Source organism: Gymnoscopelus microlampas, assembly GCF_963454915.1.
Source record: "Gymnoscopelus microlampas genome assembly, chromosome: 11".
NCBI classification, from domain to species: Eukaryota; Metazoa; Chordata; class Actinopteri; order Myctophiformes; family Myctophidae; genus Gymnoscopelus; species Gymnoscopelus microlampas.
The window spans coordinates 40,959,175-40,973,490 of NC_139948.1; the positions used below are offsets into that span (position 1 = coordinate 40,959,175).

Below are 14,316 nucleotides of genomic sequence, written 5' to 3' on the forward strand. Positions count from 1 at the left end.
TATATAGGGGAATATATTAGGGAAGTATAGGAGCTGCTACTCTTTGGATCTTTCTAAATGAACCAGAGGTCTGCTGCAAAGTGAAGGTTCCTCCCAAATGTTGAGTTGAAATGGAACAGGTGATGTCAACTGTGTTACCCCAGGTAACCTTACTGACAGGATTCACTGAGATGCTGGGCTTTGGGAGACTCACTAAAATAGTAGGATATGAATGGGGAAGAGAATAAAAACATTTTAATTAGTAGCCTTGTATATTATAAGGGGCCGAGCAGCTGTGCACTCCTGTCATTCTTGTTCTTATCTCTTCCAATAAGGAATCCTGCCTTCCCATGCATGAAAATAAACAAAGCTTTGCACACAGGTCCATTCCTATGACAAACTTCCTCAACTGGCATTGTGGGCCGATACTCCTAAGGGTGGCACTAAAGTAACCATCTACATTTTAAAACGTGCTATCACTTTGAAACTTTCCCCAAAATGTCGGGACATGTTCATGTAACAGGCACCGCCAACTCGGTGTATGAGTAGCATCAACAAAACTCTGCACATGTCCGACCAGTCCTCAAATAACCTGACCCTGACCATTGCTGCGCAGCAGCTGTACTTTTAGAATTATTTCACTACATTTTAATATAATGAAATTAATACAATATTTATTTCCTCACCTGTAACAGAGAATCTAAAATAGTCACTTTGAGGAGATTTGAAGGGTCTGCTTGAGACTGTTGTTTCGTACTGACATTGGTACGACCCCTCATGAACAAAGTCCACATTAGGGATTTTGAAGGTATATGACGTGTCACTGCCACTGGTGGTTTGGATCTTTCTAAATGAATCGGAGGTCTTTTGCAAAGTGAATGTTCCTCCCACATGCTGAGTCGTGATGGAACAGGTGATGTCAACTGTGTTACCCCAGGTAACCTCACTGACAGGATTCACTGAGATGCTGGGCTTTGGGAGAGTCACTGAAAATAGTAGCATATGAATGTAAAAGAATACGCTGTTTTAATAATAGTTTTTGACAATCATGTATATTTGTAGTTTGTGCTTTTATAAAAGCAGCCAATCAAGCCTACTTTCTGGATGTTATGTCCCTTGGAAACAAGTGCTAGTTTGACAGATGATTTAAGCACTGAAACCCTCTATCTAATTCTTAGTAAAAAACAGACCTGAGTTACAACTGTACTTGGACCACCTTTTTCCATCTACATCTCTTCGCCAAAAATAGCCGATCTGTAAGCTCACAACGCATCGCAGCACGACATGTTGTGGGCTGGTAGATCGGCTATTTTCGGCGAATGTTCCCACCAGAATAGGCATGCTGGGGTTCAAGTGGTTAAAAACATGGCATCAATGTCCCTCTAATCTCTGCCAAAAGCGAAACATATAATACAGTAATTATAATAACATATAGTTCCATTAATCCTGGGTTAGGTTTGTTTGTAGAGTTTCTACCATGATCTCTGGCTCCAAAAGGTCCCATAAAATGTCTTGACTCACCAACAATGATGTTTACTGGGTTGCTGTAGGAGCTTGTGGTGCTGTGAGTTGAGTATTGACAAGTATAACGTCCCTGGTGAGAAGAGTCTACACTGGACAGTGTGAACGTCTCACCATTGGTCTGACGTTGAATGGAAGATCCATCCTTGTAAAAGTTAACAAGAAGAGGTGGACAGAGCTGGGGTGAAACTGAGCAAGTGAGGATCAACTGCTCTCCTGGTGAAAGAGCTGAATTGGATGCAGACAATCTAGGCGATGGTTTATAAGATGATCCAGTAGATGTTTGTCCTGCAGAAGAAAACATCTCACATTGAACAACTGCTGTTCCCGATCACTATTTGGAGGAACTGCAATTATGAATTAAGTGTTAATGCTTTTGAGAATATTGAACTCCACTCATTCAGTGAACTGGAATCATATTCATCCAGGTTCTATCAACAGTAATTCTATCTCATCAAGATTAATCAGTTTACCTGAACAAACAACACCAACATCTTCTGAATGGCTACAGGAATGTTTCCCAAATCCTCGATGTGAGCACTGAGTCACCGAGCATTCAGTACCAGAACAAGCAACATGATCCATCCAGATCTTATCGATGCCTTTTGCATAATCTGGTGTGAGAGTGGTTGTAACGCTCCCACAACCCAGCTCTCTACAAACCACAGCGGCATCATTGCTGTCCCAGCCGTCGTCGCACACCGTCCCCCACTGACCACTATGATAGACCTCCATCGTGCCAGAGCACCGTCCACCACCTACTAGCCTCACCACTGGACCTGGACAGAAAGAAATAAAATGAAATGGTGTTGTACCTTCAAGATTTTTCTTTTTAGCGGTGCCAGCCGCTCTACATTTGACCGTGTGTGTGGGTCCGTCCGTCCGTTTGAGCACGGCAAAGATGCAACACATGCGCCACTTCAAGACATGCACACACACACACACACACAGATTTGTACCGCCTGAATGACAGCACACACTCATCAGAGTAGGCACCGCTTACTCACACTGGGTGAGTCACATGACATCCATTCTTACCTGAGCAGACGACACCAGCATCCTCACCATGACCACAATTCTGTACACCAAATCCACTGTGCGGGCACTGAGTTAGAGACTTTTCACTTCCTGAACAACCCACATCATCCATCCAGATTGGATCATTCCCCTGTCCAAAATAGGCACCTTTATGAGCACTCTGTGCCCTCCCACAGTTCAGCTCTCTGCAAACCACCTCAGTATCATTCAGGTCCCAGAAGTCATCACAGACTGTTCCCCAGCGGTTGTTGTAATAGATCTCCACTCTTCCAGAGCACAGAGAAGACCCGACTAATCTAATCTGGGCAGCTTCTATAAACAAAAAACAAACATTCACATTTTACATTTCATTTCATTAACTGTTTGTTTTGTCAAAATATGTATATATTTTTTTTATTTCAGAGACGATGCTGACCTGTATGTGTAGGTATGTACAGGAAAACAGACACTGTAGGTGGAAAAGCAGAGAACACCGAGTTACTTTCATGTTTTCCTAATCGTGACAAAGTATCACCCGTGGCATTACAGACACATTGATACAACATCTATATAGCTTTCTGTCATTTGTGTCCATTTTAGTAAAACCTTGATATGTTAACATTTTCCACAGTGAAAATCTTCTTAATAACAGCTCAGTATAAGTAGGGCTGCAGTGTCATGATTACAAATTTAAGTTGACAATTATTGTCACACTAATAATTGCGATTAACAATTTAGTTTTTGGCATTAAACATTGGAACATATGAATACAAAATACATTTCTGTTTGCCTTTTAGGCTTAGTAAACAACTGCACAGGGAAGATATTTCAAATAACTGAAATAAAATAAATGACTGACATTTATACATTTTATAAAAAAAAAGGTAAACATTGCGGAAATAGATCAGCTATTTCTGCTTTTTTATGTATGAACATTTTTCAACATGGAAACAATTATGACAAAATAATTGCGATTATACGATTATTAAGTAATAATTGTGACAGGCCTAAGTATAAGTACCGTCGTGCTACAGATACAACTTTTTTATGGTTGTGTTTTGCAGGGTGAAGCCAGCAAAGTCCTCTTTATCTTGACATTCAATTAATGAGGAAGCACAAGAGCTCTATCTCCAAAACTGAGAGAAAATGCGAGACAATTGACGATGAAATGTGAATAAAACATATAGAGCAAACAAGAAGCAGTGCAAAGCTGATATGACATTGTATTGTGTTATGTTACAGTATATCTCGAAACTTCATATTTGACAGATTGTATTGTATATTAAACATTGACTTGAATAATGAAGTTGATTCATTTAGCTAATTCTATGATGAGGCCATTAATAGTCCATACATGAAGGAGCCTTATGGGTGTAAATAATTCTTTAACTTTAACTGTATTATTTGGGAAAACCACATATACACATGGTGAAACCATGTGATGGTTGAAGAATCTGAGGACCACAGCAGCAGCAAAGCGATCAAACCAAGCTAAACACAATGCGGTGCTAACTTAATATTTCCATGTTCTTCTATACAGCTCAATATAGGCTACAGTGCAATACACAGGACAGCATAATAATACCCAGATAATGTAAAATAAATGGACAATACACAGCAGACTGTATGCAGACATAATGTAGTGGTACACCATCAGCAATAGATATGTTCTGTATACAGTTATGTACATACAGTACGTATATATCCTGTGCTGTGATAACAGTGCAAATTACATAAAGATATGTAAACAAATTACAGCAATAAATCATTATACAGCAGCATATAATAGATTTAGGTATATCATTGTTGTTGGCAGAGGATTCACTGTAAGATAATTCGTTTTTGTTATTTACATGCCAATTGTCAATCCAAACATACTGTAGGCCCACAGCTGTATATTCATGCAGAGAAATGGACACTCTATGAATTTGACCCCTCTCACTTCACTAAGATTCAAATAGAAACTTTAAGGATCTGAAAAGGGGGGAAATATATTTTCTATATTTTAATATAATTATCAATTGATCAAAGAATAAAACATGGCACTCACGCATGTTCAAATACAGGATTTGTCTCCATATTATGAGTCCCATGGTGGAGAGGCTGATAGTCTTCTCTGCCAGTCTCGAGTTGAAGACTGAACTAGGAAGATGTAATTAGTGCTGTGCTCATCTAGAATCTGTTTGTGCGACTTCCTTCTAGTGTGACTTCCTTCTTAATGACAATAAGAAGAAAGCAACACTATAGATAGTTACAGAATTCTTTGCCTTGTTTCAGTTAATTGAACTAGAAGAAAGGCCAATGACAATAACTATCAACAATGAGATTGTATCAAGCAGGGTCTTAACTTAGCAATAACAACCCCAGAAGGGGTTCCTGTCTTGAAAGGTATAGTTACAAATAGGGGTTCCCATCCAAAATGGGTTAAAATAAAACAGCTATACAAATTCCACTACAATGAACATTGTTTACTTCTCACAATGGCTCCCAAACCTTTTTCCATGAAGGTCCACCTTCTTAAATAATTTACATCCTCAAGCTATGACATGCAAACAAACCCTAAAAGCGTATGTATTTTGTGTGGTCGTGTCTTGTGCCTATTGTCTACTGTCAGTTTCTTTCTAGCAGTGCAGTGTTTAAAGGTAGTGTAAGTGTTTTTTTGTTAAAATAAGTGTTAAATAGCTCTACGCAGTATAGTAATCATCGTCTCCCCATCTCTCCAGCTCTATAGCAAACAGAAAATACATTTTCAGGTTTACTATAGAGGAGCAACCTGATGTGAAAAGGTGGAGTTTGTGGGGTTCTATATCCTGATTGGATTAAATATACAACCCACTTGAAAATGTATTTTGTGTTTACTAAAGAGGCGGAGAGGCAGGGAAACCCCTGTTACTGAACAAAGACTGTACAACAATGATTACTATTGGAATATACACTCACCAGCCACTTTATCAGGTACGCCTGTCCAACTGCACGGTAACACACATTCTAATCAGCTAATTACAGTACATGGCAGCAACTCAATGCATTTAGGCATGCACACATGGTTAAGACAATCTGTTGCAGTTCAAATCGAGCATCAGAATGGGGTAGATATAGGTGATTTAAGTGACTTCAGAGACATATTAACACAAGGGCAATTATCACAAGGGCAATTATCACATTGATACATAGAAATGTCAGAGGACAACTACTGACAAAGGAAACAACTAACTCAGCACATTTTGACAACAATCTTTTTGTCACACACAGAAGACATTATTTTATGAAAACATCATAAGGACATCTTGACATTGTTTAATGTTTTAGAATAAACATTGTAGTCACTAGCCAGGTCCTTTCAACCACAGTTCTTCTTCATCACAGCACGAGGGCACTGTTTGTCTCAGTATCAGTATTGGGGCAGAGAGTTTGATTATGTAACTGAGACTGTGACCCAAGTTGAACCTAAACAACCAGTTTAATGTATGAATGTAGGAACATAGTAAATGTCCCTGAATGTTTTAGACCGTAGCAGAGGTTAGTATTTCTCTGCACAAATGACACTTTTATTATAGTAGGCAACTTATGTTAACAGCGTTTAGTGTGAATTTGTATTTGAAGGTAGTAGGCCAATAAAGATTATAGTAATTATTTCAAAAAAAGAAAACCTACTACCACTACCAGAATCAAACATGAAGGACGGATCAGGCACCACACCATCACCTCCAGTCTGTCTATGACTTCCTCTGAACTGTGCTTTTTGAGTTGCCAGTAGTGTTACAACATTGATGTGCCTACATTTTTTCATAGTTCATAGTCGTTAGTGTGGTGTGTAGACAGAGAGAATACTTTTTAAATTTTTAAAGTGTGAAAAAAAACGTGTCAACATGCAGCGCAATGATTGCAGAAAGAGGAAGCCTCAATGACCGCTTAAAAGTGTTAAAGACAGTAGTTGCTGTACATTAACTTCCTTCTAACAGTAGCCTAAAGCATGAGCTGACATCTGAGAATAGGCCTAACTGTTCCAGGCAAGACCATTATCTCTTGACTGGTGGCTTCATCTGATACTGATACTCTAGTCTAGTTGTTTGGACTGGAGGATTTCAGTTTCCACAATTATTAAATGAGGAATTTTAATATCATAGCCTATACAAACACACATCAGAGTTCCTGCAGATACATGCAATTTCAGGCTTTATAGTTAGCATTTAGGATAAGGTTTAGGGTAGTGTGAAGTAGTCTGTTTGGTGGGAAGTTATAGCTTTAGACCCCTGGTGGGTCCATCTACCTTGAGGGGGTTCCAGGGTAGCCTGGTAAACCCCCCTCCCTCCGGAAATCTCATTTGCATTTGATTTCAGGAAGTAGGCTGCGAAACAAAATGTGTGTCGCAAGCTTCTTCCATTTGACGTAGTCAGGTTAGTTCCAGGGAGTCCCCAGGAAAAAAATGCTAATAGGCCTATAGCATCAGAGGTCTGTTTAACCATTTTAACCCTATATACATCAGCTATTTGGAAATAGCCGACCTACAAACTCAAACATGTGGTGATGTGATACGTTGTGCAAATATTTTAACATCACAAATCTTGTATGGGAGTCAGGGACCCCCATACAAGATTTACACAAAATATTTTCAGATGGGTGTGAGTCAAATACTTTTTTCCCCTCTATACCAAATCTCTTAGCTGAAGACTGTCACGGTTTGAGTCAGGGCAGGATTGTAGGACCCAAGTGCAGGAGAGACAGAGGCAGAACTGGTCGGTTTAACAGGTTTAATAACTCAAAAGGTGATAATACAGGCAAGGGACTGAACTCAGGATGTAACAGCACGCAACATAATACAATGAACAAACAAGATTGCAAACACAGGGATTAAATAGACAGGGAAATAATAAGACACAGGTGAACTCAACAGACAATCAACACTGGGATAGGCTGAGGGACTAAGAGGACACAGGAGGAGAACATGACTAATCAACAGGGAGGTGAGACAAGACAGGTAACGGTAACTAGGCACAACATGCAGGAAACAAGACTACAAAATAAGGTACACAACAAACGCAGGGAAACAACAACAGAGTAACAGAATAACCAAACTAGGTAAAGAACAGAACAAAGGCATAATAAGTCCAAGACCTTATAAGGGACCGAGGAGCGGACCGTGACAGGCCTAAAGAACAGGCCTAAAGTGTCCACGACCATATAAGGGCAATGAGTCCACGGCCCGCGGAGCGGACCGTGACAAAGACGTGTCAAGTTGTGAGCTTGTAGATCTGCTACGCTTGTTTAATTACAGGCTATGTAGCCTACAAAAAGGTGTCAGGTGCCTATAAGGCTGTAGCCTATACAGTACAGTACATTGACAAAATAAATTGTAAACCTAACAATGACAAACAACACAAATACTTAATTAAATACATAATTAAATAAATAATTCCTATCCACTGATTTGCTGATGGTTTCTTAATTCTTACTGACACTGTTTTCAGTCAATATATCAGTGCTCACACTTTAGATGAGACCCAAAATCAATATGATTGCTCTATAACTGGGGTTCTCAAAGTGGGATCCGGACTCCGCAGACCCCCATGGTCCTTGAGTGTCTAGGGCATTGGTTCTCAAAGTGGGGTCCGGGGACCCCCAGCCAGGGGTCCTTGAGGGAGTTCCAGGGGGTCCCCAGCTAAATGTGTTAATACATTTTAAGCCCTTTATCCATATTGTATGCGTTGGCTATTCAAAAATAGCAGATGTACAAGCTCACAGCTTGTCACTTCGTGCTGCACTCCCAGCTTGTACATCTGCTGTTTTTGAACATTTTCAAAAAATCTTGAAAGTGTTTGAAGATTTTTTAAGAATGTTGCATTTTTTAACACAAATCATCTATTCAGTGGGTCCCCTCCCTGGCACAACATATTCAAAGATTGGGGGTCCTTAATGGCACCAAAAAGTTTGAGAACCGTCTTGGGGGTCCCCAGCAAAATTAGTTAATAATAAAAAATGAATAACATAATTAGTTGCCAGGTTTTGCGAGAGAATGAAGCAACCAGGCCAAGGAAAACAAGCCCAAAAGAAGCTAGCGCTTTGCCCTTTAAACATAATTGGCTATTTGAAAATAGACGATCTTGTGAGCTTGTAGATCTGCTATTTTTGGGGGTCCACAGACAAATATATATTAATTTGGGGGTTATTGACATGAAAATGTTTGAGAAACACTGGTTTAAACAGCATAAGGAAGCAAGCCTAAATAAGCAACTACACTTTAGCCCCAAAAAACGCAACCTGCAACAATACCAATATTTACAAACAACTTTATAGAAAAACAAGCCCAAAGTCGCTTATAAGCAGACATGGCAACACTGTCCCGCTCACGTGTAGCAGCCTGGTGACCGAGCGGGACACCCGTCACATTAGCTCCTCCCTCTGCAGAAGCTACTCACCCCATAGCCCGGGCGGACGCACTCGCTGTGATTGGCCAGACGGTTGTCAGGCAAATGTGTAGATTAAATATAAACAATGAGTGGTGTGTAAAGTAAGTAACTAAGTACATTTACTCAAGTACTGTACAGTACTTAAGTACAATTTTGAGTTTTTTTTGTTTTACTTTACTGGAGTATTTCCAGTATTTTCAGGTTAAATACTGTCCACAGCATAGAGTTAGGTCCACAGGCATGCAAATGGGTTTCCACGCACGAGCGGTTGCCTGACAACATCAGACTAGCCAATCACAGCACGATCCCTCCAGCCTATGTGATCTAAACTTGACCCTCCTCTGTCGTCATGCGGGTGAAGTGAGGATTCGACTCCAGTACCACACGCACGCACGCGTGCACACACGCACACACATCAGTGTTGCCATGTATGCTGATTATAAGTGCCTTTGGGCTTGTTTTTCTGTCAAGTTGCTTATTTGGGCTTGTTTCCTAATGTTGTTTAAACCAGTACAGTTCTCAAACTTTTTCCATGTCAAGGACCCCCAAATGAACATGAACTTGGCCACAGATCTGAACATATTTCGTGCCAGGGACCCCAATACAAAGTTTGAAATGTTTCAAAAACATTTATTTTTCAAGATTTTTCTTTGAACACAGCAGATCTACAAGCTCACTAGGCGTCGCGATGCAGCTATTTTCAAATAGCTGATGTGTCGCTTCTTTTGGGCTTGTTTTCATAGATCTACTTTTTTCTCTCACAAAATCTGGCAACACTGTTCACATGGCATGATGATGACACTTATGCGACAGTGGTTGGTTTACAGTGTAGTTATAAGCCTATTTATCATGTCAGGATTATCCATGGGGTGCTGAGTGTAGGCTATAAGTAGGCTACTGACTGTAGCCTATTTTTATTTTCATTTTAATCTAAAGTAGGCTACCTGGCAGAATTGAGACGTCGGCATCTTTTCAAGTTCATCCTCATATAGGAAAGTAACTATAAGTACAATTACTCAAGTAGGCTACTCTACTTGTTATTTTGTAGTAGTATTTTTTAGGTCATTTCTTTACTTTACTGGAGCATTTCCAATTGTCAGTACTTTTACTTCTACTCCACTACATCTCAGAGGCAAATATTATACTTTTACTCCATTACAATTATTTGAAAACTTTAGTTGCTAGTTACTTACATTTTTATTATCATTACAAAACATATATTAACCTCTTCAGCCCTATATATTTTGGCCATTTGAAAATAGCCGATCTACAAGCTCACAATGCCTCCTGATGCAACACAATGTGAGCTTGTAATGTAGATCATCTATTTTCCAAAGTTTTTTACACATTTTAAAACTTGTGAAACGGGACATTCTGTATGATGAGTAGCCTACTTTCTACTTTTGGTACTTTAACAACATTTTGATGGCAATACTTTTGTACTTTATTTACTCGAGTAAATTGTGAATTCCAAACTTTTACTTGTGGGCCTACAGGGTATTTCTACATTGCAGTATTGATACTTTTACTTTTATATATCCAGTGGAAGAAAAAGTACTCGCATTTTTTACTTTAAGTAAAAGTATCACTGCAAGTAGTCCTACAAAAAATGTAGGACAACTTGAGTAAAAGTGCAAACGTATTGGCATTAAAATATACTTAAAGGACCAAAAGTAAAAGTAGGCAACTCAATATGCAGAATGTCCCATTTCACAAGTTTTCAAATGTCTAAAATGTATAAAAAATCTTTGGAAAATAGCAGATCTACAAGCTCACACTGTGCAAAGCGCTGTGAGCTTGTTATCGGCTATTTTCAAATAGCCAAAGTTTAATTAGGGCTGAAGTGGTTATGTTTTGTAATAATAATTCAAATCTAACTAGTAACGAAAGTTTTCAAATAATTGCAGTGGAGTAGAGAGTAAAATATTTGCCTCTGAGATGTAATGGAGTAGGCCTAGGAGTAAAAGTATTGAAAATGGGAAATACTCCAGTAAAGTAAAAGTACCTCAAAATTGTACTTAAGTAGGCTACAGTACTTGAGTAAATGTAGCCTACTTAGTTACTTTACACCACTGGCTGCGGGCTACCGGGACTGTGCATGCAGTCACGCGGACAGTAGGTTAGCAGGTGGGTGGGCTAAATATGCATGGGATGACCCACTTGTAAAAGTTACACTTCATCTCCTCCACGTGAACTTTAAAAGACTTTCAAAGCCTCCAACAGCAGGGCTTTTTTTCTTTCTTTTTTTCTTTTCTTTTGTTTGCTTACAGTAGATCCAATCAAATCACATATTCATAAACATAAACAGGTGAGAAGGTGGCATGTAAGAGAATGAATGCCTTCATCCAAAAGCCTACCTTACACATCCACACATTCCACAGTGGTTCTGCAGGACTTTACTACATTGCACTATTGATACTTTTACTTAAGTAAGAAATGCGAGTACACTTTTTCTACCACTGTCCACACTTCTGGCACTGATCAGCTAGTGATGAGTGGGAGCTGCCTGCCTCATCATCTATCTTTGCCTCGTGGGTGGGTGGAGGGTGGGGGGCTACAGGTAACCAACGTGAGGCATAAACGTGATGAGACGCAATGTCTGATGATGCATCGTCAGCAGGGGCCATTATAAACCCGGCATGTGATGTGTGACATTGATTAATATGATGTGGTGCTGTGTTTGGTCCACGGAAAGTTGCTTTGGATATAGGCTATGATCTACTAAGGGTTATAGGCTACATAGCCTGTATATATATGTGTGTGTGTGTGTGTGTGTGTGTGTGTGTGTGTGTGTGTGTGTGTGTGTGTGTGTGTGTGTGTGTGTGTGTGTGTGTGTGTGTGTGTGTGTGACAGCGAGGGGTATTTGTTCGTGTACAAACAGATAACAGTCATCAATCCATCAATCCATCAATCCATCAATCCATCCATCAATCCATCAATCCATCAATCCATCAATCCATCAATCCATCCATTAATCTGTTATCATAACAAAAATACTTTGATTCCACAAAGGATTACGTTTACTGAGTGACAGCCCTGCTGGTATTAGAAGCCCTTTGAATGAAAGCGAGGGGTGGAAATTGCCCTTTCACCAACTTCCTGCTCTGGAGCGCTTGAAAGGGAGTTTACGCCTACGCTCTGCCTTTGAGTTCCTTCTTTTCTTTTTCTATTTTTGAACATAATTAGCCTGACACTGACACGGCCTGAATTTTCATTTCGTTTCACTGAATGCGAGGCTATCGATTCAGGGGCTGGAGCCAGGTTAGAACGTATAAGACTTGGGTCAAATAATTAGAAATTGTGTTTGCTTAGGGAGTGCCAGACGGGTGAGACGACATAGATGTGCACCTAAGAAGGATGCAACAAACATCAAACTGCATAATTTGCAAGTGAAAGGTTTCATTCCAAAAGGATTATCTGCACCAAAATAACACACCAACTGAACCAACTGAAACTGAATATTACTGATGACTTTTGTCAGGGTTAGAAACCCTTTTTCAGTATAAAAATAACACACCATGAACATTAGGTACTTTTTATTTTGTTGAAATAAATTCTATAGCACTTTGAAATCATTCAGAGGCCAAGCTCATCACTATCAATGGGCACAGGCAAAGATTTCATTTTCAGCATACCGGTATTCTCTTTTTTTAAAGTAATTTCACTGAGATTACTTGTTCTTTGCCCGTTTCTGGTTGTACTGTCCCATTTTAGCTCACATTGTGTTCTCTTACACGTGTCACTGAGCACAAAATATGTTCCGGCCATCCCTGGCATGCAATCAGCACAGCAGGGTATGGCGCTGTGAGCCTGTATGATGCTCTGGGTGAATGTGGGCTATACTGTTCTCTGCTAAGAGATACCAAACCTTGTACATGCCAAAAGTGCACTCACCAGGATGTAAGGAAAACTGGTCACAGTGCTCCCAGAGAGAGATTCATTCATCCATGTCATGTCATGTAAATATGTGCTCTATTTTCTGGAGAGACAAAAGGGCCATTCCATACTCATAGAACAGCAGTCACTTCTGGCCCTATACACACCACCATTGTGTGTGTGGATTTCTAAAGACACCCGTGACCCATTTGGATTCATACAAAGATTTACTGTATTGGATCATTCAGTGAAGTTTTCCCGAAAGCTCACTCCTCTTGTCATTGTTGTGTGGTGATATCAGGTGTTACACCTTGTTTAAATGGTAAATGCCCAGATCAGGGTAATCTAACTGGGAATTAAATGCTTTGAATCTGATTAGAGCAGACCTAGATATCTCCTTACAAAGGTCCTCTGTCTCACAGTGCAGACCTGTATTACAGAGCTTGAGGGGGCTTGCTGGCAGGTATGGTCAGTCACAGGTTCACAGTGGTTCGGGTCCCCAGCAAAATGTGTTAATTTAACCACTTTAACCCTTTTTTATACTTTGGCTATATGCCTTGCTAGAATTTCAAGTGGTCTGGTGCAACCAGCTTTCTTGGTTAAGGGACATTCTTGCCCTGAAATTATCCACACTGCAGGCATCACTTACTCCCAGACTGTGTACCTCCCCCAATAAGCTCCACCTATCAAAAGGTTCTGTTTAGTTTTATTTTAGAAGTGGTTGGGGTTAGGGTCTGCCAATTCAAATTCAAAAGAGTGAAATTTGTATTATCCTGAAAGGAAGTTCTCAATGACATGAATAAGGCAAGAAAGTTAAATAAATCATAATGCTGAGGGTTGCAATCAGAAATAAAAGTAAATGTTTTATTATTATTGTTCCATATGCCTCAAACATGATGGACGTTTCGGCTATCCAGCCTTCATCAGTGTGAATAATACAGTGTTTGCTCACTTTTTAAAGAGAAGAATCAATACCAGGTGATCAATCATTGTTAATGAAGGTGATGACACATCACACACAAAGATGTCTAGGGTAAGGCAAGAAAGTTCCCTCTGCAGCCTTCTCTGCAATTTAATGGCAGCACATAGCACCACTTTTCCACATCTTTCTGTGTTCTCTTAATGGAGCTGTGTTTCTCACCAGTGTGAGTGTAAAGTATTAAAGAAAGAAAGGCAAAATAAATAATCCTCTTCTGAAAAATCGGGCCGAGGGGTTGAACAACCCCGATACCATGTTTTAACATGTGAAAGAATTTACTGTTAAAATCAGTATGACAGAGTTTAGGATGCTTACAATGGGTAAAATTCATCTCTTCATCAACAAGACTAAGAGCCTAAAGCCCTACTTTACCCCCTAGAGACCATGCTGCTTCTTAAATGCAACAAGACCAAAGTGGCTTCAATCACCAACATGACATTGCCACCAAACCAGTTCAAGCCTCACTTGATGCAGACTTAATTTAAGTTGAATTGCAAACAACATGACTGTATCAATGAATACATATGCAAATGGTAA

At 39.7% G+C, this 14,316-nt stretch overlaps 1 protein-coding gene across 1 annotated transcript in view; it reads right to left on the reverse strand.

The window, feature by feature from the left end:
• LOC311054759 (uncharacterized protein) overlaps positions 1-11,551 on the reverse strand; it is a gene marked incomplete at both ends in the record, with an annotated part of 106,890 nt that extends 95,339 nt beyond the window's left edge. The window contains 5 exons of the mRNA XM_084070764.1: positions 666-965; positions 1,501-1,788; positions 1,974-2,279; positions 2,539-2,850; positions 11,494-11,551. Coding sequence (XP_083926890.1) covers positions 666-965; positions 1,501-1,788; positions 1,974-2,279; positions 2,539-2,850; positions 11,494-11,551 — 1,264 coding nt within the window. The remainder of the gene's footprint in view (positions 1-665; positions 966-1,500; positions 1,789-1,973; positions 2,280-2,538; positions 2,851-11,493) is intronic.
• Positions 11,552-14,316: the final 2,765 nt, after the last annotated feature.